This window comes from Rhinolophus sinicus, chromosome 12 (assembly GCF_057876585.1).
Source record: "Rhinolophus sinicus isolate RSI-liver-muscle chromosome 12, RSI-T2T, whole genome shotgun sequence".
Lineage (NCBI taxonomy): Eukaryota > Metazoa > Chordata > Mammalia > Chiroptera > Rhinolophidae > Rhinolophus > Rhinolophus sinicus.
The window spans coordinates 41474899-41499993 of NC_142512.1; the positions used below are offsets into that span (position 1 = coordinate 41474899).

At 50.2% G+C, this 25095-nt stretch overlaps 1 protein-coding gene across 5 annotated transcripts in view; it reads right to left on the minus strand.

Moving 5' to 3' along the window:
- Window positions 1-24642, minus strand: part of MPP3 (MAGUK p55 scaffold protein 3) — a 28404-nt gene extending 3762 nt beyond the window's left edge. The window contains exons 1-19 of one of the 5 annotated variants that reach the window (XM_074319518.2): window positions 24415-24633; window positions 24037-24119; window positions 23162-23224; window positions 22780-22898; window positions 22464-22541; window positions 21201-21281; window positions 20793-20930; window positions 17581-17662; window positions 16318-16403; window positions 14885-14959; window positions 12398-12594; window positions 10566-10630; window positions 9360-9380; window positions 8730-8771; window positions 6427-6591; window positions 6246-6326; window positions 3723-3816; window positions 3425-3533; window positions 1862-1984 (exon numbers count right to left, since the gene is read on the minus strand). In XM_074319518.2, coding sequence (XP_074175619.1) covers window positions 1862-1984; window positions 3425-3533; window positions 3723-3816; window positions 6246-6326; window positions 6427-6591; window positions 8730-8771; window positions 9360-9380; window positions 10566-10630; window positions 12398-12594; window positions 14885-14959; window positions 16318-16403; window positions 17581-17662; window positions 20793-20930; window positions 21201-21281; window positions 22464-22541; window positions 22780-22898; window positions 23162-23186 — 1581 coding nt within the window. In that variant the 5' untranslated portion in view covers window positions 23187-23224; window positions 24037-24119; window positions 24415-24633. The other 4 variants (XM_074319520.2, XM_088788945.1, XM_074319521.2 and 1 more) reach the window with 4 other exon arrangements.
- Between the last annotated feature and the right edge of the window lie 453 nt (window positions 24643-25095).

Genomic DNA, 25095 nt, shown 5'->3' on the forward strand with positions numbered 1-25095 from the left:
TTATTTAAGAAAGTGCTGGGGCAACCCTGATCAAATTCCCCATTTCCTTAGGGTACCTGACTTCTTTAATCAGATTTCTTTGCTGACATCTAAATACTACGGTATAGCCAATGATCCCTCCTTTACCCAACATGCACAATGTTTGCTTCTTTATTCAAAAACTTCCGGGGCAGCCTTATGGCTCAGTTGGTTAGAGCATGAGCTCTGAACAACAGGGTTGCTGGTTTGATTCCCACATGGGCCAGTGAGCTGCACCCTCCACAACTAGATTGAAGGCAATGGGATGCCGGAGGGATGGCCGGATGGCTCAGTTGGTTGGAACTTGAGCTCTCAACAACAAGGTTGCCAGTTCAATTCCCGCATAGGATGGTGGGCTGCGCCCCCTGCAACTAAAGATTGAAAACTGCGACTGGACTTGGAGCTGAGCTGCGCTCTCCACAACTAGATTGAAGGACAACGACTTGGAGCCGATGGGTCTTGGAGAAACACACTGTTCCCCAATATCCCCCAATAAAAAAAAGAGAGAAACTTCTAATAAGAACTTCATGCAGGTAGCTGACTGATAAATAGCTTGGTTCTTGGAAGAAAGGAAAGTGGCAGATCCACTCTGAGCAAAGTTACAAAATGGAATTTATCACTGGTGTTCACCCATCTCCCTTTCTCTTTCCAGTCCCCTATTGCCTTGTCTCCTCTGCTTCTAGGGGTTCAGTGTTTTGATGCTGCCAAAGCAGGGGGTGAGCTGTCCTCCCCCAAAGAGACCTACATCCCAAAATAGTCTCCTCTCCTCCTCTTCTATCACCAATCAAAACCGGATTCCTCCTTCAGCAAGAACATCTACAGTTTCAGAAGATACGTTCTAAAGGTCTAGGAAACAGTTTTTATATGCCACCAAAAAGACAGCAGGGACCTAAGGGAAGGCTGAGATAGTTTTTTCTCCTTCTTTCCCCCAGGAGGGGAAAAACTAGATCAAATTGGGAGAGGCCTCCCAATTCTACATTGTATCTTACAGAGCTCTTCTCAGACTCAAAAGCACCCTGCCGTTTCCTAGCACTGGCCCTGGCACTTAAACCCTATCTCCCCTGCCCCCTTACACACATATCCTCTAGACCCATCTGCTGCTTCTGGAATTTTCCCTCCTCTGGGACCCTCACTCTTCATCCTGGAAGCATTTAGCTATTTGAGAAATTATAGAAGGAACATTTTTGCTACTATGTACCTCAATCTTCCAATAGATATTTGCGTCTTGGAAGAATGCAAATAAATCTAATGGAATAATATGTGTGACGTTTGTTTTGCAGCCACAGATTGCCCTGAACCCTTTCTTAGCCTGTAAAGGTGGAATGTTCAATCACCTGCAGCTTCAGCAAGAAAGCCACAGACCTGAAATGCACATGGGAAAGAGTCCCTTCGTGCTGCCCGTTGCCCCATGTTGGATTAGTTTACTGGATCAGAACTTGGTTTCAATTGAAAACTACTTAGAAAAAAAAAAAAGAATATCTTATAATATAAAGGATAATATTTAAAACAACAACAACAAAAACCTACTTAGGTTTGGCTTAGGAGTTTAAGAGATTTGTGTGGTTTGTCACACTCAGATCAGGTCCCTGACAGATGTCAGTCCCTATTTTCCAGGACAGTGCTTATGTGAGGGAGTGAAGGGCAGGTGAGGAGCCCAGACAAAGCCACCCATGTCTGAAGTGGGAGGTGCTTCTGGCTGCCCCACCTTGGGCCTTCCGGTCACCTGTCCATCTAAGTCTCGCCAACAGGGAAAATGAAAAGGTCTGTGCAAAAGGTGGTCTGCACAGCTCCCTTCTGTGGCTGTAACAGGCCTTCAGAAAAGAAAGGATCAACTTAAACTCACAAGTGGAGCTGCTGTGTCCTCACAAGTTGGGGACATGGGTGGTGTCTTCCTTTTTTCCTGAATTGCAGGCTTCACAAATATAACATAGGGTTTGAATTCTGAGGTCCTCAGTTGTCTCAATGCCTGAGAAAGAAATTTCAGGAATATCATACTTTGGAAATATTTTTTTGTGAAACATACTTTTTGAATGCTCAGTAATGATGTGCCTCGGTGGCAAAGACCATCGCATAGTCATACGACAGTGGACTTCAACTGGGCAAACCAACTGCTTATTTTTCCGTGCTCCACTGTGACACTGGACTCAGCTGGGCCCTGAAGGCCCACTCACTGAGAACACAGGTTCCAAAGCCTCGGCTGGCTCCAAGACTTGCCATCTCTCTCTGCTCTGACCCTGCAAGCTCTAATTAACCTCCTGACACCTTTCTCCACCTGCCCAGTCCTGATGGATGAGCCAGCAGGATTCAATGTGTGTCTATTTAGTCAAATGTCATCAATTTGGACTATACGAATGCAAAATGTGTGCTATCACACAGGCCTCGTTATAATACTCAAAGAAGAAAGGTTTGCTAAGCAAGTGAAGAGACTAAGAAATCGCTTGAAACAAATTGTAAAGTCTTTAGAAGGTTTCCCATATGCAAATCATCCTGTTTATTAGTGCATTTGATCTAAAATGTAAAGTCCTCTATTTAGAAATAGTGGTATTCAACTGCTGTATGTATACTCTGCAGCCAAAAGAAAAAAAAATCAACAAAATCACTTTCCAAATAAAATTTTGAAATTTAGACTTTTAATTTTGACTAGCAACTCCCAGTAAATCCAAATTTGCCAGGGTTTTCTTTTACAGACATAGTGTACTTTTTGGGATCTGTTTCAAGCAAATTTCTAGAAAATGAAGTCTACAGCTTATATCATAAAAATCACAGCTCTGTTTCTTTCTATAGAGGAATAAAGTTCCCCAGATTGAGGTCAAAGCTTAGAAGTGTTTCTTAAAAACAAGGTTAAAAAGATGGTTAAGGCCCTGTCGAGCACACAGCAGGCAGGATGTACAGAGCTGGAAATGTTTTTGAAGTACTTCACAGGGTCATGTCTCCTTTCCCTTCGCCCTTCCAAATTGCTCTCCTGACTGCCTCCCTCAGTGGTTCCCCAAGCCACTAATTTCATTCGTCCTGGTCAGGGAAGGGGTGGCCTGATGCCAAGAGCTGAGACCCAGCTTCCACCCAGGCATTGACATTTAATTCCCTGTCACATCACAATTGGCCAGTCGGTGCCACCATCTACTGCATGACTTACTCCATGCAGAGGTTCCTATCCAGCCTGGGTCTCTAGGCCACCAAGAGCATCCATGAACTCCCTACAATTTGAATGCAGTTTTTGTGTATAAAGGTGCTCATTTGGGGGTACAAAGCTTTCATTGGATTCTCAAAGGGAGACCCAAGGACATTTTAATATCCAGTGCTCTAGACTAAAACTTCCTTAGACTGAGGTCAAATGTTCTATAAAATATACAATGCCCTACTTTATGAATTCCGTCTACAGGAAATGTCCAATGGCCCAGGAACTCACGTCCGGCGCCACGTCCACTAAACAGACTTTGTTTTTGGCCATCACAGCCTGAATGGCATCCAGGCTGGTTCCATAGAGATTTTCCTTGTATTCACCATGCTCCAGGAACCTAGAACACCACCAAAGGGGAAAGGCCTTTAGTTCCTGAGCTTACCTAAATTAGCACAGAAACTTTCCACCAAGACTTCTCTCCCACTTCCCCCATCTTTTCAGGAAGCCCTCCCAGGAGGTCAAGTGGAATACGGGACACATGCAAAGACAGTCACACGGGCCTAACTGGCCCATCGAGCAAACTTACTTGTTGTGATGTAAGTCGGCCTCAAAAGCTTGCTTAGACACAAAGTGATATTCTACCCCCTCCTTCTCATGGCTCTTTCGGGGCCTGGTGGTATCTTTGAAAGAAAGAAGGAAAGCTGGGCAAAGAGATGTCACATCACAATGAGCAAGCACAGTGGCTAGCCTCTGCCCTCAAGCAGAGTTCATTGCTGATTTGTATATAAACCAACCACTTCCATTCATCCAGTGTCCCTGTGTCAGGCACAGCGTCCTTTCCAGGCTCATCACTGATTTGCACAACTCTTTGAAGTAGGCAAAAGGAGGCCTCCCACTTTGCAGGAGAGGGAACTGAGAGGTGAGGAGAGGCGAAGCAGCATGCCAATCACCCAGAGCCAGCAGGTGGTAGGGCCAAGTTCTGAACTCTGTCTCGTGCCAAGTGTATACCCTTAACCACCACCTTACCAAATTGCCTCATAGATGCTGTGGCTTTGCAAGAATCACTGAGGGAATCCCTAGTCCTAAGCTTTTATTTTATCCCCAGTCCTAATTGCTTTTTGAGAGCAGAGGAGGCACAAACACAGATGACCTTGCTGTATGCTTTTAATTCTTTATTCAATTATGTCCCATTTTGAGAGAAAAGGAGGCATGAAGACAGACAGTCCCTTTATGGATGAGATGTGCTTCAGCAGAGCTGGCTCTCACATAATTTTAAACCACACAGTGTTTTCCCAACCTTCTCCATAATAGAATTGAGATGCACACTTCTGGGGCAAAACAGGTCCTCCACAGAATAAGAGCACGTATGAAGCAACACACAGCTTTTTCCAGAGCATTCCAAAGGAAAAGATAGGGTGTTGGAGGGTAGTGTTTTCTGGCCCTTGGGGGCCACCCATGGGGATGCTCTGTGTTCTACATTTGGTATCTTTGGCCAACCTCTGGCAGAGCTGCTAGGATCCCTTGTCTGACCATGTCATTCCCTTGCTTTAAAATTTTTATTCACCTACTGATTACATTCTAAAGACCTCAGATGAATATATGAGACCCTCGTTGTCTGCCCAGCCCCCAGCTCGGCTTCATCTCCCCTACATCATCCACACCATCTTCCCCAGTCCCTAGCACTGCTACGCTGGGTCACACCTTCATCCCTTTGCACATGTTGTTCCCTCTGTAGAGAGAATTCTTCCTTTCTTCTCTGCCTGAAAAACTCCTATTTACTCTTCAAAACCCGGCATAAATGTCACTGCCTCTGGGAAGCCTCCCTGACTCCCCCAGTTCCTAAAAGCAAGTGGGAAAGTCACCTATCTGTGTGGTACCTAGAAGCAGGTAGGCCTGACCATCTAGGTACCCCTCCCCCAGGGGATGGATCTGAGGGTTTCCAAGGATCTATGTGTGAGCAACTTCCACATGTCCTGTTTCATTCAGTCCATCCTATCAGCCTAGAAGGGCATGGACACCTGAAACCTACCAGGCCCATCACAGGTGTGCTGCCAGATGGCCTCCCCAACACCTTCCCCGTCCCCACGGCTGCCACTTCAAGTTGGGCTCTGGAAGACAATTCTGACGACCCACAGACTAGGCTATGCACCCCAAGGCCCAGGGGAGTAGCTTTGTAGATGCCCTTCCTCAGAACACCCTGGAAAGATCTCATTACTGCCACTTTTGGTGGTCACCAGGTGCTCACACTGTCCCTCTGAGGCCAGAGGGACTGAGAGAGTGTCCCAGAAAGGAAAGGGAAAGCCAAGGACAGGAAGTGACAGGCAGCAGGTGAGAGGTTGTCGTGTGGCCTCATTAAAAACGTGACTGGGGCAGGCTGCCTGGGTTTGAATCTTGGCTCCACCACTTACCAACTATGTGACACTGGGCAAGTTACTTCGCCTTTTCGGAGCTTTAGTGTCTTCCTCTGCAGTATGGGATGATAATAGTCCCTCTTCTCAAGGGTGCTGGGGAAGCTGACCGAATTACCACATGAAAGCTCTTGGTGTACTTCCTAGCGCTCCTCATTCTCCTCTTCCTCATCACATTCAGAACCAGGACTTCCCACCTGCTGGGTTTTAGCATCCCCAGCTGCCTCTAGACTCAGGAGCCACCCTGACAGGCGGATCTAGCTATAAGGGAGTGCCCAAGCAACACCATTCACTGGCTCTCTGGCTTCCCTGCTTTGCTCTCTTATCCAGGCAGAGAGCAGGGGCCATCGGAGTCAGAGACATTTGGAAGAAGAGGCTGGGGGCCCCTTGGTGTTGGGTTGAGTTTGCCACTTTGCCTGCAATATGCTTTAGACTCATCTCCCATCCCAGGCAGGAACCAGACAAGTGGTCCTCCAGCTTCTGCCTCAGAGGGTCCTAGTGGACCACTGAGAGTGGGTCTCTCCCATCATGCTTAGGTCCCATGATCTGCCTATAGCAGACAGTGCCTGGCAGTCCCTGAGACCCAAAGTAAGGATGAAGATGGATATGGGGAGTCAAGTACCCATGAAATGTTCCTGTGTGGATGCGCACACCACCCCCCAACACACACACACGCACACAGACACACACGGCCCTCTTACGTGGCACGGCAACACCAAAGTGCTGTGGGTTCTCTGCCACCACTTTCTGCTTCAGCTCATGCAGTCGGGCTCCCAGAGACCCTGGGAAACAAAGGGAATGCTGACCAGGGACCCGGCTGAGCTCCCGCCCACTCCTGCAGGGTGGAAACCAGCCCACCCCCTAGAGATGCAGGTTACCTACCAATCAGAACCACCAGGCGCAGCCGCTCGCCTGGCTGCTGCTGGTACCTGGTCACCTCCTCATAGGTCAGCAGCTCCAGAGACTCAGCTACTGTGGACATCTTTCCTTCCTGCGGGCTTCCCAATCTCTCCCTGCGGCTCAGCCGAAAGCTCCTCCGAAGACCAGCTTTAGGGGAAGGGCAGGGGGTACCATGGCATCTGTCCCTGGATCTCCTAGTAAAGACTTTCTCTACCTGGCCCCACCCGGAGGTGGGACTGAGTCCCACTGGCCTCTCCCAACCTCCACTTGCTACAGGAAGGGGTTGATGGAAACACATAGTAGTATGATGAAAGGGTGACCACCTGGCATCCAAAAAATAGGGTTCAAGGTCACTTTTTACTTAGCACCACCTCTCTGAGCCTTGCTTCCCTTATCCATGAAATGGGAATAGAAATCTACAAATGCAGTATGCTGACTGGATAGTAGATCGGGGAAAATGCTCCAAAGAACATTGTTGGGACAATTTGCAAAAATTGAATATAAACAGTATATTAGATATAGAATTGTATGCATGTTAAATTCCCAGAATTTGATAATTGTCCAGGGTTATATAAGAGAATGTCCTTGTCCCGCTGAGGTATTATGCTGTGGGTGAAGGGAAATGACATCTACAACTAACTCTCACATGACTAAGGGGAAAAAAATGTATGCATGTAGAAAAAGGGAGCGATAAAGCAAACACAGCAAAGTGTTAACAACCGGTGAATCTGGTTGTAGAGTATATGTGAGTTCTTTGTACAGTTAACTTTTCAGTAAATTTGAAATTACTTCAAAATCAAAAATTAGGGGCTGGCCCGGTGGCTCAGGGAGTTAGAGCTCCGTGCTCCTAACTCCGAAGGCTGCCGGTTCGATTCCCACATAGGCCAGTGGGCTCTCAACCACAAGGTTGCCAGTTCAACTCCTTGAGTCCCGCAAAGGATGGTGGGCTCTGCCCTCTGCAACTAAGATTGAACACGGCACCTTGAGCTGAGCTGCCTCCCAGATGGCTCAGTTGTTGGAGCGCGGGCTCTCAACCACAAGGTTGCCAGTTCAATTCAACTCCCACAAGGGATGGTGGGCAGCGCCCCCTGCAACTAAAATTGAGCTGAGCTGCCGCTGAGCTCCCGGATGGCTCAGTTGGTTGGAGCGTGTCCTCTCAACCACAAGGTTGCCGGTTCAACTCCCGCAAGGGATGGTGGTCTGTGCCCCCTGCAACTAGCAACAGCAACTGGACCTGGAGCTGAGCTGCACCCTCCACAACTAAGACTGAAAGAACAACAACTTGACTTGGAGAAAAGTCCTGGAAATGCACACTGTTCCCCAATAAAGTCCTGTTCCCCTTCCCCAATAAAATCTTAAAAAAAAAAAAAAAAAAATCAAAAATTAAGGGCCAGCCCAGTGGCTCAGGTGGTTAGAGTTCCATGCTCCTAACTCCGAAGGCTGCCAGTTCGATTCCCACATGGGCCAGTGGGCTCTCAACCACAAGGTTGCCCTTTCAATTCCTCGAGTCCCACAAGGGATGGTGGGCAGCACCCCCCGCAACTAAGATTGAACACGGCACCTTGAGCTGAGCTGCCTCCCGGATGGCTCAGTTGGTTGGAGCGCGGGCTCTCAACCACAAGGTTGCCGGTTCGACTCCCGCAAGGGATGGTGGGCTGCGCCCCTGCAACTAGCAACGGCAACTGGACCTGGAGCTGAGCTGCGCCCTCCACAACTAAGACTGAAAGGACAACAACTTGAAGCTGAATGGCACCCTCCACAACTAAGATTGAAAGGACAACAACTTGACTTGGAAAAAAGTCCTGGAAGTACACAGTGTTCCCAATAAAAGTCCTGTTCCCCTTCCCCAATAAAATCTTAAAAAAAAAAAAAAAAGTCAAAAATTAAAAAATTCTGGTCTCTAGGCCTTTGAGAAGACTGACCAAAATAAAAGAAGTGAAGGTACTTAGGAGACTAGTAAAAGGCTGCGTTACTATGCAATGGTGGTGTATAGTTGAGATCGTGATAATAATAAAATCGGTATCAATGTAGGGGGGCTATGTCCATTTCCTGCCAGGGCTCTGCTTCTTGTGGCTGGGTGAATGTTGAGGTGGGGAACCCCAAGGCCTGGGCAGGCAGCCCCTCCTCTGCTGACAGAGACGTGAGAAAATGTGGGTCCCAGCTGCTCTTAAAATGTTCCCGGCACTCAGATCACTCTGCTTTTTTCTCTCCCTGACCCAGGAGACCATGATGGGCTGTGCATGAATGCAGGAGAGGGTGTTGCGGGGAGAGCCCCCACTACTTACCCACATAATGCCCTTTGAGGTACCCCTCACAGTCACAGGTCTCTGAGAACCGAACAAAGAGGGAGGCCAGTGAGCCATGCTGGACACACACCCCAACCCACAGGTACCAGGCCCCTGGATGGCCAGGCGGAGCCCTCTGGGATGGTGTCTCAAGAGGGCTCAGGAGAAATCCCACATCCTGGCCACCCCAGAAAAACAAGTTCTTCTGTTTAGCTCAGTTCTCCATGCTTAGGTCCCAAATAGCTTTCCCCGGTCCTGGCAGGGGTTATGGGCCAGGAGGCCCCCATCCCAGCCCCTCCGAGTTAGGATCAGTGTGAATAAGGAAGATTCACTCATGCTGCACCCCACCTCCCATGTCTCTTGCCTCCTACGCAGCCCAGTCACAGCCAGCCCAGCCAGCATCCCGGGAAGGCTGGGCGCTGCATGCCAGGCAGGCAGGGAGGGGCTCCGTCCCCACCGGCTCTGCAGTCTCAAGGAAGAGGCCAGTCCAGCTGGCAGAGCAGGGAGAGGTGTGCAAAGAGCCAGAGAGGCACAGCCACCCCAAAGCGGGGTGGGCAAGTTCCTCCAGCCCTAGACAGTCCACAGAAAAGAGGCCTTATCCATGCACACAGGGACAATTACCAGGCCTACCTTTGTCACAAGGCTGATCATCTGGGGTTTGCACAAAAGACAGATGGAACAGCGTTAGTGGAGGGGAACCAGGAGGCCCTGTGGCTGCGAGACAGCCATGGCCTCGTGTGCCTGAGGAGCCCTCCATCTGTCCCCTCTTTCTCTCTTCCAACAAACCTGTGATCTGATCTGTGGTGTGTTATTAAACCAAGACTTGCTCTAATTAGTTTTCCTGTGCGTGTCTCATTAGTGGCCCAAAGAAAGCCAGCTCATCACTGCTGTAAGCAGCCGTAAGGCCAATTTACTCAGCAGCCCTTCTGCTTGAGAGCAAGTCTAGAAGAGTGACCGTGGGCAGTGGCTGCCAAGCCATGGGAGCAGCTCACTCCAGGCTGCCAGCAGTGGGCCAGCTTCCTCCTCATACTCTAACTGGGGGCTCTGATCACAGGCCTCTGAAAACTCAACCCGGGCCTCACTCCCTCAACCTCCTGAGCCTCCGTTTTCCTATCTTGGAAAAGGGGATGCTCCAACTCCACTACTTTACAGGGCTGTCAAGACAATTAGAAGGCAAGAAGGTAGGTGGATCTTTTCTAAAAGGTAAAGTGCTACACAGAGTAGAGATGTCAGATAAAACACAGGACACTCGGTTAAATTTGAATTTCAGTAAAACAATGAACTGGTTTTTAGCATAAGTATATCCCATGTGATACTGGGGGCATACCTATATTAAGAAATTATTTGTTTATCTGAAATTCGAATTTAACTGAGCATCCTTTATTTTTATTTGCCAAATTTGGCCTCTAACACAGAGGCACAGGATCACTCATAGCCATCTCCATTCCCTCCCCCAATCAGAGGTTCTTAAATCGACAGGATCAGAGAGCCCCTTGGGGATGTAATGAAAGCTGTGGACCCTTTCCCAGAAAGACAGACACACTCACTCACACATAGAGGTTTGCACACAGCTTTGGGAGAAGTGTTAACATGCCCCCCCGTGTCACCTACGGGCTCCAAATACAGAAGCTCTTCTCCAGAGAGTAGGTCTCCCCAATACATCCCTATTTCTCCTCCTCATCCCTCTCCCCGCCCCCTCCTTCCTCTGGAGGCCTGGGAGCTCAGAGCAGACCTTTGGTGCCCCCTCCAGCCCAGTGCCTGCTTCTTCGTGGCAAAATGCCTCCAAATACTAACCCTGGCCCCTCCCTGAAGTGCCAACCCTGCCAATTTACTCACAGGGGGGCTTCTTGAGGTTCTGGGGGCTTGGAAGGGTACCCGTGGCTCTTCGGTAGCTTAGGCGCCTGTGGGGACACAAAGGGAAGGCAGGCCCATGAGCTGGGATAGGGAACCAGTCGGGGGGAGTCTTACGGAAAACTCAGAGAGACTAAGGCCTAGCTCCTACACAGCAGGCACTCCGAGGGCCTCCTGCCACACAATGAGTTCCGATGAAGAAAGACACTTTCACAGGCACTCACTGGCTCCTGGGGAAGAAACTGAAGGTCTTGCTCTGGGAGGAGCTCTCCTAGCCCCAGATGGTCACACACAGGGAACCAGCACAGTGCCCGGTCAGCAGTTGGTTGTTAACTTTCCTGTGACTGATTCTCAAGGAAGGAGGCCCCTTCTCCACTCTCACCGGCCTTCCCATCCCTGAGGAAGCTGGAAAATAGCAGAACCACTCCTAGGAGAGGCTGAGGGCGAGCCTGACCCATTATCCAATATGGCCATTAATGGACAGCCAGCCGCCAAGGCCTCAGGTCTGACCTGAGAAAACGCCCAGGACTCGAGATTTCCACATTAAACACAGCTAAAGAGCTTTCCCCTAAGACCTTGAAGCCAAAGATGCAGATGGGTCTGAGGCTTCCCGGAAAAAAGACAGCAGTGGTTCTCAAGCCTCAGCACCTCAGAATCCCCTGGAACATCTGCGAGAACACAGAGCTCAGAGTCCACCCCTGGAGTTTCTGATTCAGCAAATCTGGGGCAGGGCCCAGGGGTCTGTCTCTCCAACAGGTTCTCAGGGGCTGCTGCTGCCCCTGCCCTCGGGACCACACCATGAGAACCACACCTGAGGTCTGTTGTTACCACATTCCATGCCCCCCAAAAGATGGAAGAGGGCTACAAACCCCAGGGGAGGCGATGCAGTCCTAACTGCCACCCGCTCTGACCCAGAATTTACATTATGGAAATCTATCCTAAGAAAATCATTTGAAATATGATGAATAGTCTATGCACAAGATAATAATTGCAGCCTTGTAGCAGTGAAACACTGGAGACGACTGGAAAGGAAGGAAGGAGTGAAGTCACTTGGGAACAACCCTTCCTCTGAGAAGCTTTCCCTGTATACCCAGACGAGGGCCAATCCTCTTACTATGACTTTACAGAGCACCATCTCCTCCTCCCTCGCCCCCTTCACATTTATACAGTGCTTGTTTGAACCATCTGTGACTTTCCAGCTAAACTGTAGGCTCCTCGAGGGTAGAAACCAGGGGTTCACAGCAGCCTGCAGGATGCCTGGCACAGGCTAGCTCCATTCATAATAAATACTTTCATGCTGCCTGAATGAATGGTGTAGCTCCTGATGAAACCTGATGTAGCCACCCAAATCACACAATAAAGAACAGGTAATATTGTAGGACATGCTAATGTCAAAATGCTAAGTTGAAAAAAATAAAGCAAGACCTCAAATTCTATGTGCAACACTCACATAAAAAACACAGAAAGGAAATACATTATGCTGTTTGGATAATGGCGAGACTTTGGGTAATTTTTTTTCCCTTGTCCTCCTTTTCTGTATTTTTGTATTTTATTTCTCAACTTTCTCTAAGTGTGCATTATAAGTAACATATGTTACTTTAAGAACCTAGATTTCCATATATTGATTTAAATCTCAAACAGTCATCATCACTGGTTATGAATCAAGAAGAATAAACACAAGTGCAATTGGTACTTATCTCAGGGAACAACACACAGAGTGTGCCCCTCTGGCTGTGGTGGCAGAGATTTAGGGGTCTCATGCACCTATGCCTCTGACCACCCCAAAACCACCCCCTTACAACACACCCCAGACCCACCTTTCCTGGAACTGCTTGGAGGGAATAAGGCCAGCTCGAAGGTTGGTGTCCCCCACTCGCTTGGCCTGCCACCACGTGGGGTCATCCTGGCTCACCACCTCCAGGACCTGCCTTCGCTGGAAGGGCAGGCCTGCCTCCTGGCAGGGAATGGCCCGGTCCTCCTGAGGGTTGTAGTGGAAGAGGGCCCGCATGAAGACCTGCAGAGGAGGGGCTCCGGTGAGACGGACCTTCATCCCGGAAGCATAGGTATGTCTATGCCACATTGAAGGACATACGACAACTGCCGTTCACAATTTGGAAGAACAAGCAGCCTTAAGAATCAAAAGCGAATCAGAAACACACCGCACATATTTTCTCATTCTGCTTCAACCATTTTGATTATTATAGTCAGGCAATCCCTCAAGAATCAGAAAATTAATAGAGGGGCCGCAAGTCTGAATTGCTCTTTCCAGCCTAAACATTTCCTTTGTTACCTGATCTGCTGTCCTTAGCATACACAAAGCAATAATTAGTCCTGGGAACAAAACGCAAAGGCAAGCACAATCTGAAACTTAAATGTGATTTTTGATTTGCTAACTGCCCCTCGTGAAGTCAGCAGCCATCTGTTAAATAAATAATCAAGATGTTTTGGTAAGAACCCAAATATCAACAAAACTACTGTTACTTATTTCCTCACCATCATATTTCAGTGGGTAATTGACACCACATTTTTTACAGCTCAATCCTGCCTCATCTGTCATATACTTGGCCAACCCCTTACTCTCCCCTTTACCCTGAAGTCATCCTTGCTAGAGAAGATGGTGGGAAGACACAGCATTTTGTCACACTTCCTTGTTCTCTTCTACAATTAAATGGCATGGATTTACTTATTTCTATTTGGGCCCAATTACTTTATCAGCAAACAGGGGGGGAAAAAAGTTCAGATGGCTTCCTTAGATCCAAATCATATTCCTTTATGTGCCAACCAGAAAAGATTCAGTTAGACGACAAAACTTCCTAGCCAGATATTGTCATGACAGATACCCTCCTCCAGCCACAGATGTCACCAGCGTCCCAACCACTCCGAAGAGAATATAATCTTAAACGGGAAGCCAGACCAAGCTTCTGGCTCAAGAAGAAATATTTGGGAAGGATGGGCTAAGGGACAGGCTACCTATTTTCTCCTCCAAGAAAACCACGTTCTCTCCCTGTATCAAGTTAAAACCTTTAGTGATTGCTTATGACAACCACGTTAACTTGTCCCAAGAAGAACCACCTTCCATCAGGTAAGAGAGAGTCCATATTATGTGTGCCCTGGGATTCAGTGGAAGAGTGCAAATAAGAAACAAGCCATAAAAGCATTATTTCTTCATTTGCTGTAAAAACAAACAAACAAAAAACTTGATATCAAAGACATTGTCCATTATTAATCCTCATTCATCAAAATATTTATTGACACCTATTATGTGCCAGGTGCTAGAATGTCCCTTCATTCATGCATTTAGTACTGGGAGGCAGGGGCTTCAGGAATCTACTATCCTGAAAAATTGGCAAGCTTTCTTCTATCCACCAATGAAAAGTACAAATTCATTACGTTCTCCTTTCTGCCTTGGCTGCCAGGAAGTTCATATCCAAATTTATTTGAAATCAAGTAATGCCCTCTTCTGTCCTCTCTACCACCACCTCAGCTCAGGTGTTAACAGCCTCTCACCTGGGTTTTTATAACAACCTCCTACCAGGTCTTCCTCCCCCCAATCTCCACCCACTCCATCCTCCTCCAGGTGGCTACCCCGAGAGCTTTCTCAAACACAAATAGGGTTGTATCACTCCCCTCTTAAAAAACAAAAACCCTCCCAGACCCCACCACAGTGCTTTTTCTCACCGACACCCAAACATGCTTCTCTCCATCACTTTGAGCCTCTGTTTACGCAGACCCCACTGCCTGAACTTCCCTCTACTTCTTCTTCCCCAGGGACGTCCTACTCATCTTCACCCTCCGCGACAAGCCTCACTTCCTCACCCCTGCTAGCTGACACTTTCCACAGCCCTGTCACTCTGTACAGTGTCTATAGCACTTATCACATAGTAACAAAAGATTTGTTCCCCAGTCTTCCCGTCTGAGCTAGGAAGCTTCAGAGTTCCTAATCTACCCTGTCTCTAGCATCTGGCAGAGTGCCTGGCACAGAGGAGGCACCCAAAAAAAGGTAGGCTCCACAAAGAATTAAACAAATGGCAATTATTTAATTGGTCCTAAAGCCAGCACATTGGGTACATTCTCCTCCTCTTCACAGCCCCGATTTTCTATTTCCGTTAAAATAAGCTTTCCTTTTATTAGTAAGCTGCATCAAATCCTCTTTAAAAAGACGCAGGGTACAAATAAATGAATCACTCTGTGACTGAATTACAATCTATCAAGCGCGAGCTCTGAGGGCCAGATGTATGATCTCTTCCCATATGACCTTTTCAAAGACTGGCTGGGGCCCTCCCCCCCCTCCAGCCCTCCCATACCTTACTCTCTTTTAACCGGTCCTCCTCCTGGGTGGCTGGGATGATTTTCAGGGTGATGGATCCCTGGGACTGCGCCTGAAAGGAGAGAGAGCACAGGCTTATCATCTTCTAGATCTAACCCTCCGTGAGTTCCCATCTTCTCAAATCTGAAAACTCACATTCAGAGGAAAGTCAAACTCGCTGCCTCCCCTGTGACCCACCCTTATATGGTGGCACTTGGTTGAATGAACTAAAGCAAAACTCAAAAAACCAAGTATCTGCATTTTCATGGGACAAAGGGACAGACTTTAAAGGAGAACCCAAGGACAATGCATGCCCTGAACTCCAGCTTTGCATCACTCCTGACCTCTAGTGCCTCAAAGGGCTACCTTGCTTTCCTTCCTCTTAGGTTATTTTAATAACCTACTCCAGTTTCCTGTTCCTCCTTCCTGCCTGATTTGGGGCTGGTTCCCAATCAGTACTTCCCTCTTTGCTTCCATCTTCCCCAATGGGCTCTCCAATGGCAGGCTACTCTAACCTTTCCAGGAGTTCCCTTCCCCTTTGCACGACAGAGACCCTGTGACCCTGCATCTCCATATATGGGGCCCATGAGGAAGACTGCTGTCCGCCCATGAGAGCACATCTCACCCAATGGTCCCCTAGCCCTGTATCACTCTGGAGGTCAGCGCCCAGAACCAGGAAACGGGCAGTGGAGGCAGGAAGACTGAAGGGGCTGCCAGCAACCAGGCCCCTTACAGTGGGGTCTTAAAGAGCAGGCCTCCGCTTTTCAGATTTCATCTTGTTTCCGCCCCCAAACCATCAGAAGGTAGCAAAGAGTGTTGGGGGAGAATGCTAAGGATAAAGAGAATAAAACTATGACTGGGGCTCTTTACAATTTCAGTTTTGACTTGAACTTCCAGAATGGACTCTGGGGGCTGTTTTCATCCCAGCACTGACATGAAATGCTATATCCCTTTCCAGATGTTCACATACTAATGATCACGAAACTGAATGAGAAACCATCCCTGTCCCTACTGTCCAGGAAAGGAAATCGAAACTCAGAATGATTTGATAATTTGCCCAAGGCTGCACAGCTAGAAAGTGGCAGAGGCAGGATTCAGACCCAGGATCAGCTGACCTCAAAGCCCTTGCTCCGGGTCCTCCCTGTGCTGCAATCTCTTGTTCCATATTCCTCAGCCCTTTGGAAAAGGGGACCCTTTTGAGGGGGGTCTCCCAGAAGGGTCCTCAGGAAAGGGAGCTGGGGATCAGGGGGATTGGCTGTGCTGATGAGAAGGTCTGCGAGGGGCAGATGGACTGGAGTTCCCACCCTGCACCCAGGCACACTGTAAGGCCACTTTGTCTGTGGCCTTCCCATGAAAACAGGGAGACTGAGCCAGGTCTGAGCGCCTGGCTTTGGTCTCCAAAGCAACCCCCAGCATGCGTGCAGCACGGACCAGAATCTGGCTGATCTCGTCAGGCCGCTTGTGCAGGACTGTGATCCCATTCACTTCTCGAAGCTCGTCTCCCACGTGGACCAGGCCTAGGAGACACGGGTACTGACCATCAGCACAGGAAGGGGGTCCCGGCCCCCAGAACTCGGAGCTCTAGGCACCATTGGGGGGCATCTGATGAACCTGCTTCAGGGCAGACTCAAGGTTTAAAGACGGGAAATCCCTACTGTGTGCTGGGTGCCTCAGCTGGCATCACAGCCTTACAACCACCCGGTGAAATCCCCACTTTGCAATTGGCAGCCGAGATCCAGAAAAATGAGGCCGCTTGCCCAAGGCCACACTGCTAAGACATAATGGAGCCAGTGTTGAAACACAGCTATTTTGACATAGAAAGCCTGTGTTCTTTCTGCTGTAACCTCCGCTTCTTTAAAAATACCATTCACTCCTCACTTTCCTGAGTTTACAGACACACTCCGAGAATGCCTTCTCCAATCTTAACAAGAAAACTTAAGGGCACCAGGGAAGATGTCATCAAGAGTGTTAAATACACCTGTCTGTTGGCCTCAGTTTTAATGACAAGCACTTTCTGCATATTAGGCCCTATTTGCTACGAAAAATGGACAGGGGCCCAGAGGCATCCGCACCACCCAGGAGGAGGTTAGGGGTGCAGATCAGGGCCCACCCAAGACCTGCTGAACCAGAATCTGCCTTTTAACAAGATGCTCTGGGGTGGGGAGGAAGGGGGTTCATTCACTTGCTCATGTTTGAGAAGCTCATGAAGGATTCCCCACAAAAATGATCCCCAGACTTTGGTGGCAACACCCCTCACATCAGGAACTTTGCCTCCTGACTCAGTTCTTCCCCACACCAGTGATTCGAAACCTGTTTTCCACCCAAACAAATCTGAGACATGAACACCCTCCCCTCAGTAATAATGGCAACCAGATGGTAGGGAAGGGTGTCCCTGCCCCCAAGTTAGGAATTACCTTCCAAGCCCACGCTGTATGCTTAACTACCATAGTCCTCACGACAAGCCAATGCATGAACCCCTCTGATCCTGCCCTCCCACCCCAAGTACTCCATGCCCAAGAGATTTTTCAGACAATTAAAATGTCTACTGGACTTGGGAAGGAGAGAATTTCAGCCCCGCTCCCCTACTCCTGGCACATCCCAAACAGGAGACTGGATAGAAGGGGGAAAGGAGACCTGTAGCCAAAGGGGGACGATGGCCATCCCTTCAGCCAGGCCGGCACTGATGTCACTTACCACTCCGGTCTGCTGCACCCCCTCTCATGATCCTGGCCACCACGACAGCCCCCGAGTGCTCATCCCGCCGGATGGTGGCACCCTGCGTCAGAGACAGAGAAGGCAGACTCCTCAGATGCAGCCCTACACCTCAGACCCTCACTCTCTGGAGCCCACAGGGCTTCCCCATCCCTCCCTCTGTCACCCCAGAGGGCAGATCAGTGGGGGCCTTGCCAATGCAGAGGACGCAAGAAAGCCAACATCTCACATTAGTATCACACAGCACTACAGTTTAAACAAAGCAAAAAAACATGATGACAGTCTCATTTTAGGAAAGAGAAATGGGTTCAGAGAAGGTAAACACCCTCAAGGTCACCCAGCTAGTAAGGAGTAAAGCTTTTTGTGACGCCGAATCCGGTCTTTATCATAACATAGCCCTGGCCTCTTGCAAAGACATTTAATAATGAGGAGAGTAGGTGCCAGCAAATCCTCATCCTGCCTCTAACCCATCACAGGGTTACAGGGCCTTCAGTTGCTGAGGGGAACCAATCATACCCCAGGCAGAGCTTTGGGACCAGGACTTGGTCCATGGAACACAGCAGAAGGAATGTCAAGGATAAGAAACGTGCTAATGAGCCCTCGACGTCGTGCACCACGCAGGCTGGACTGTGGCAAGGCAGGGCGGCAGTCAGGTGAAGAGCTAAGCTCTGGAGTTGGACAGCCCTGGGTTTGAATCTACTCTGCCATTTACTAAAAGCATGCAGCCTTAGCAAGGAAGCCCATTATCCTCTCTGAGTCTGTTTCCGCTGGGATAGCATTTAGCTCACGGGGCCGTGCAAGGATTGCATCAGGTAACACATGCAAGGCACTTAGCACACAGTAAGTGCTCAATAAATGCTAACCATTTATTACTGGCTGTAACTGCAAACACACTGGCACACTGATTAACTTCGTTCACGTCATCTATTTGAAGTACGTAAGATAAATATTGCTGAAAAGAGAGGCCATCAGCTAAGCACCCTGTGGCTTCCTGCCCCTAGATCTCCTAACTTTCCAGCATCTCTGTTCATTCTTTCTTCCTTCCTCCATCTCAGGAGAGGGGTTCCTTTTGTCTAAGCTGGTTCCTCTACCCCTCCCTCCCTCTCCTGAATTCTCAATGCCCCCTCTCTACTGGCTCCTTCTCCTAAAAATATTATCAAGTCTCCCCCATCACTAAAAGGCCTGCATTCCCATCCAGCAGCAGCCAGTCTCCGTTTCTTTGGAGCGAAGCTTCTTAAAGAAGCAGTGCTCTCTCTGCTTCCTGCCCTCCAAGTCACTCACCCGTGCAATCTCAAAAGCTCCAGCAAAAGTACTAATGACCCCAGCTACCACCCTCGGTCTCTCTCCTCTGATCTCCCTCTTGTCTGACTCTGGTATTCACTCTCCCTCTGGAATTCTCTCTTAGCCAGGACCCTCGGTGACACCTCTCTCCCTGTTCTTCTCAAGGACAAATCTTCTCCTTTGCTGAGTCTTCCTTTATCTGCTTTTTAAATGTTGATTATAGGGCTAGGGCTTGCCCCTGGCCCTCCTCTTGTCTCACTCTGTATACTCTTTACCCAGGTGGTCTCGAATGCTCAGGTATGATTTTAACCCCTCCTGGACGGGGGACGCTGCCAAATTTGTATCTCTGGACACATAATCCTTCCACCTTCTGGACATCTCCACTTGTGGGTCACACGGGCCTAAGCTCCTCCTTAATCCCTCCCATGAATGACGTCTCCAGAGCCCACCTAGTCCCAGCCAGACACCTGGGCATTATCCTATGTGGCTCCCCAGCCTCCTGCCCAAACCGGGGCAGTCTCAGGGTGAAATTAATTTCATTTCTGAAGGATTTCTTGGATTTCTCTTCCTTATTCCCACAGGCCTAGGACAAGCCCCATTCCTGAATCTCATGTATCTGGCCCCCACCCTCAAATTGGTTTTCTGCTTCTGGCCTCAGACTCCAGGCCACTTTCTACTCAGTAGACAGGGCGATCTTTCTAAACTGCAAATCTGGCCACGTTTTTTCTTACTTGAAACCTTTCAATGGCTCCCCACTGCCTTTGGGGTCGAGGTAAGCAACTGTGTGTGGACAACCAGGCTCATGATCTGCCACTCATCTGGCCTCCCCTGTCGCTCCTTACCTCAAACTTGGCATTCTATGTCCACACCAGGCTGCTCAGAGTTCCCTAAATACCGTATACCATGCTGTTTACCTTTCCCTGGCTTTGTTCGTGCAGTCTGCGTGGAATGCCCTTCCTCTCCCTTTCCCTTCTAGAAAACTCCTGTTCCTCTTTTTGGCATTCGTCATGGGCATTACCCCTTCCAGGAAGCCCCCAGTCACGACCTTCTGTGAACTCCTAGAGGGCAAGGACTAGGTTTTAATCATCTCTGAACTGCCTGCAGCCAACAGGGTGCCTGGCACACAGGAAAGTACACAATGTGTTTGCCAAGTTGATGGATGACTGTCCTGTTTTGAAGGTAAGAAAACAGAGGCAGAGGAGAGATGCTGGTCTGTTTGTTGAAGTGGCTGATCTGAGGTCATCTGATGAAAGATGACAATAAAGAGTGCTAGCTGCGGAATCTCTCGGGTAAGCACTCAATTCTCTGGCCCTGCCTTACTTCCTTCCATCTAATAAACAACCCTGTCCCTTTGCTTGGTAAATCAGTGCTCAGCCAGGACCAAAATGAAAACCATCTGTCAGCTGGAGAGAAGAAGGGCTGCTGCCCTGAGCTTCCTCAGTATTCAGAGCAGGGACTGGGAAACTTATTCTATAAAGGACCAAATGGAAATATTTTAGGTTTTGTGGGCCACATGATCTCCTTTGAAACTAGTCAACTCTGCCATCGCAATGTAAAGGCAGCTGCAGACAACATGTAAATGAATGGGGTGGGGCCGTGTGCCAGTAAAACTTTATTTATAAAAACTGGCAGTGGGCGGCTGGGTTTGCCCTTGGGCCGTAGTTTGCCAGTCTCTGGTTCAGAGTATGATGATCAGAGCTGCCTGTACAGCTGTGCAGGTTCTTCACTGCACAAAAGAGCTTGGCCACAGTTGAGGGAGGCTGTGTCCACCCAGAGAATGAGGTACCCTGCACACAAAAGTGACAGCCCTGACAAAGCTGCCATCTCTCACTCCAAAGACTTCAGAAGGGTCCCTTCCCAGTTTTCTGGATGGAACAGGGAGAGGGTGGGGAAGAGAAACGAGTGCCTCATACCAGGGGTTCCTTGTTCTTCACCAGGCGGACAATCTTCACTGATTCTTCATCAAAATCCTCATCAATACTATCAGGTAGAGGGGGCAGAACAGGGTCGAAATTCTTCTGGGCCACCGTGTCATGTACCATGAGCATGGCCTGTTAGGAGAGCAAAAGAAATGAAAGGCTGGCCCAGAGCTCACAGGGGCCAGGGGACCATGGCTGGGCAGTGGTCTGGGGGACGGGGGGAGCAGTGTGTGTCTTGGATTTCATTTCAGAGAGACAACAAACAACCCCAGACACCGGCATTGAAGATCCCTCACTCAGAAGTCTCCTTTCTTCAGTCTCACGACCAAGCGAGCGCTCCCTCCTGCCCCCATCCCAGGAGACACAAGCTGTGTGGGCGAACAGGGACCGCAGCGTGACTACCCTGAGGTGGGGGGTGGACAGCAGCTGGAGGAGCTCCCTCTCATCGCTGTGCACAGAGGCGGCCTGCAGCTCCTCCATCACCTACAGGGGAACAGGACAGGCGGCTGTGGGTGCTTCGAGCTTGCTGGGAGTCACCAGGAAAAACCCTGCTCCCTGAGCCTCAGACCCAAGGGCCCTCCCAGCAACTGCTACAGCACCCAGGGGCACATTGGACCCTGAGACACCCCAGGACTGACGTTCCCAGGGAAAGGACCCCACGGATCACAAGAGCTTGAGCAGCTCCACAGGGTAATCTTAATGGGCACTAATTTATAAAGCCCTTACTGTGTCATCTGCTTTGTGTGGACCTGCTTACTTAACTTTCATAATGAACTAGATGCAGTGGATACTATTACTATGCCATTTTACAGATGAGAATTAAATGAAATTAAATATCTTGCCCAAGGTCACAAAGCTGGTAAGTGGTACTGCCAAGACTTGAATCTGGGTTTATCTGGCTCCATTAACTGTGCCCTCACCACTGAACTATTTTATAGATGAGGAATTTGGGGGCTCAGAGAGGTCGACTGACTTAAGGTCACAGAGCTAGCAGTAGAGGCAGTGCTGAGACTGGGAGCCTGGCAACCCAACATGCTCCTCACCACATTCCACAGAGGAGCAAGATGTAAGATCTGCACCCCCAGCCTACACCCTGCCCTCACCAGGCCGTCTCCCGGGGTTAGGTGGGTTTATTCAGGAGCTGGACTTAGTCATCGGTCAGCTTTTCCCAAACCATGCAACACAGAGAATAGGTTCACAAGAAATTAGGAAGCATTCTTTTAAAAAATGAGGAGCCTAAGCCAGTCAATGGGGATGCACTGCAAGTCCCTTGCCACCAGGAATTCACATTGGGCCTCCCGAATGCCTAGACACAAGGTCTTGCTTGACCTCTTCATGTCGCCAGTCCTCAAAGTTTGGGAACTGCTGATCTGATCCAAATGCTCTCATTTCACAGCTGAGGAAACAGACTTTCTTGGGAACACACAGTAAGTGGGCGTCATCGTGTCACCATGTCCCCCAGCCCAGTCCAAGGCTCACGAATTCCTCCCTGCCTGTTAGGGGGCCCAAGGAGGAGGAGGGGAAAGAGAAGGGAAAGAGACGCTCTTCATCTCAGGGCTCCAGAGTCTCTATGTTCCCTAGCTAAGCAGTGGCAACGAGGCAAGACGAAGGAGCCCTGTGGGATGGGGAAAGGGCTGACACGGTAAGGAAAAACCTGGAACTTACATCCTCAGCAAGGGCCACAGCACTGTGCAGAACCGGGGTTGGACTTTGCCTCTCGTAATAACGAAGCTTCTCGTGAATCTGCAAAGACAGCCAATTTCAGGCTGGGGCCTCCCAAGCCAGCTGCCCAGGCTTATTCTGGATACCACACAGCCCACCCATGACTGTGGGTCTGCAAACTGGGTCATCAGCAGGGCAGTGTAAGAGAAAGCCCTGCATGGTGGGCTAGTGAAGACCTTCCTAGGGTAGGAGGATGGCCACAGCCAGCTAGAAAGACCTCTAGAAACCCTCACCAAGGAGAGATGAAATGGGGCTTTACCTTCATTAAGTAACTGAGGCTTTTTTCACTGAAAACATCCCTCAGGAAGCCCATCTCGTCCTTGTGGTTGGAGTCAGGTCTGAGCTGAGAGGTCAGCAGTGCCAGGGTTTCGTGTAAACCTGAGGAGAGTGTAAGAAAAACAAAGTACAGCAAATGCAATGGGTACTTCCTGCCCCATGGGACCCCCAGTGGACCCTCAACCAATGTTTCAGCCCTGCCATGTGGACATTCTCTCCCCAGGCTCTCCTTCCCAGGGCTCAGAGGCACTGCAGCTCCTGAGAGCCCACACTGGCATCAGCTTGCTTTCTTTCCAGCCAGGGTTGCTGGGCAAACTCTCGTCTTAAGGGCCTTGGAGGCCCAGCCCGGGGAGGCAGCCACTTACCAGAGTCCTCGGACAGCACTGGCATGTCTATGCTGGTCAGATCCCCAGCTCTGCCTATGGATTCTGGGAGAAAGGGGAGTGGGGGTGAAGCTCCATCAAGCATGTTCATTCAACAGTGATTGCACATCTACTGTGTCTGTCCGTGGCCAGTGTGGAGACAGAGGATTTGGGAACAAATAACTCTCTGCTCAGTTTTTTTCAGAGAGGAAGGAGAGAAAAGTAAGATTTGCTGAGTGCCCCCATTGTGTCAAGCATTGTGCTAGGTCATTCATATGTTTTCTTAATCTGCATAAAGCCCTGAGAAAATAGATATTAATGTTCCCATTTTATTGATGAAGAAACAGAGACTTGAAGGAATTGAGTAACTTTCAGGTCAAAACCCATATTCTGGTGGCCCTTCCAGACTGGTCTCAGAGGTACGAAGTGGCCCCTGACTGAAAGTGGGCGCTCTCCTCCACAGCATACCCTCTCCCCTGTGACCTTCTAGAAGGCCTCCTCAAGTCCCTTGCCTGTCACACCTTCAACAAGTACCTGGCTGGGCCTACAAGCTCCCTGCTTCCCCTCAATCCCCAAGCCCCAACCCAAAGGGACCCTCCCCCCAGGATAGAGTATACAGAGGAGGTGGAGAAATGAGAGCGCGGGACGGAGGAGCCCTGTCTCAGGGGGCTCCCCGATGTGCTTTGCAGCACGTGGACCTCAAAAAGTCCTCCTTCAGAAAGGAACAAGGAGAGTAATGATTCATTCATTCCGCAAACAAGGAGCCAGCCCCTCTGCGCCCGAGCTCCGGTGACACCAAGATGCATAAGAATGGTACCCGGCCTCTAGCCACCGCCCCCACCCGCCCACCACCACCACCACTACCGCACCGGACTCACCCTCTGGCTCTTTCTAGCTGTGCCCCCGTCCCCGCTCCCCGCAGGCGGCGAAGCACAGACTCCAGCTCGCTTTCGGAAGGAACCTGTGGGACGAACAAGGAGCGCGGCTGGTCAAAGGAGAGGGAAACCTGGGTGACGCTGGGGGACAGTCTCGGAGGATGCTGAGCGGCGGGAAAGCAGCCGGGTGGGGGTTGCAGGGAGGAAGGCCCGGGCCGAGGGGCGGGGACTAAGCACCCTCTTACCCCCAGCTGGGGGCTCGATGGGCCGCGAGGCCGCCGTGCGCACGAGAGGCTGGCCTCGGCCCATCCTCCCTGCCCCCGCCTGGCCCCTCCCGCCGCAGCTGCCGGTCCCTTGTCCGTTCCCTGCGGGGATTCCTACCTGGGCGCGCCGGGATCACTGCTCCAGCCCGGGAACCATGCGGGGGCCGGGAGTCTCGGCCACCACTGGCTCCTCCTTCCCGGCCCCTCCCTGGCGCGGACGCGCTGGGCGGGAGTGGTGGAGCCGAAGGAGGCGAGCCGGGGGAGAGAGAAGGGGACGCGGGAGGAGGAGGGGGAGGAGCCGAGGGAGCCCACAGCGTCTGGCACCGCCAGCCCTCTGCTGGCCCAGGCTTCGCCCTCCCCACTATCCTCCCACCTCGAGGAGCTGCCTGCCGGTGCCCCCCCACTGGGACACACAGCCAGCCTTCCCTTCTGCCCCCACCCCCGCGTATTGTGGTGTGGACGCTTGCTTAATATATAATTTGATTTTGCGAACATTTATTGAGTGCCCTCCAAGTGCCAGGCACTGTGCCAGGGACTGGGGGTTCAAAGATCCTGGATTTGAGGGACTCCCAGGCTGGGGCGGGGGACCGATCAGACACGAGGGCAACTCGCTGTAACAATACAACGTGCTGGGAAAGATTTATCAGTGCGCGCTGCCCTGGGGACGTGGAGAAGTAAGGGAGGGAGAAGTCGGCCTGAGGAGACCGCAAAGCTCAATTCTGCTCTGGTAGAGTGGGGGGAGCGGAGGCGGGGGACGGCGGCTTGTGTGCAGGGGTTTCTCCTAGGGGACAGGCTCGGA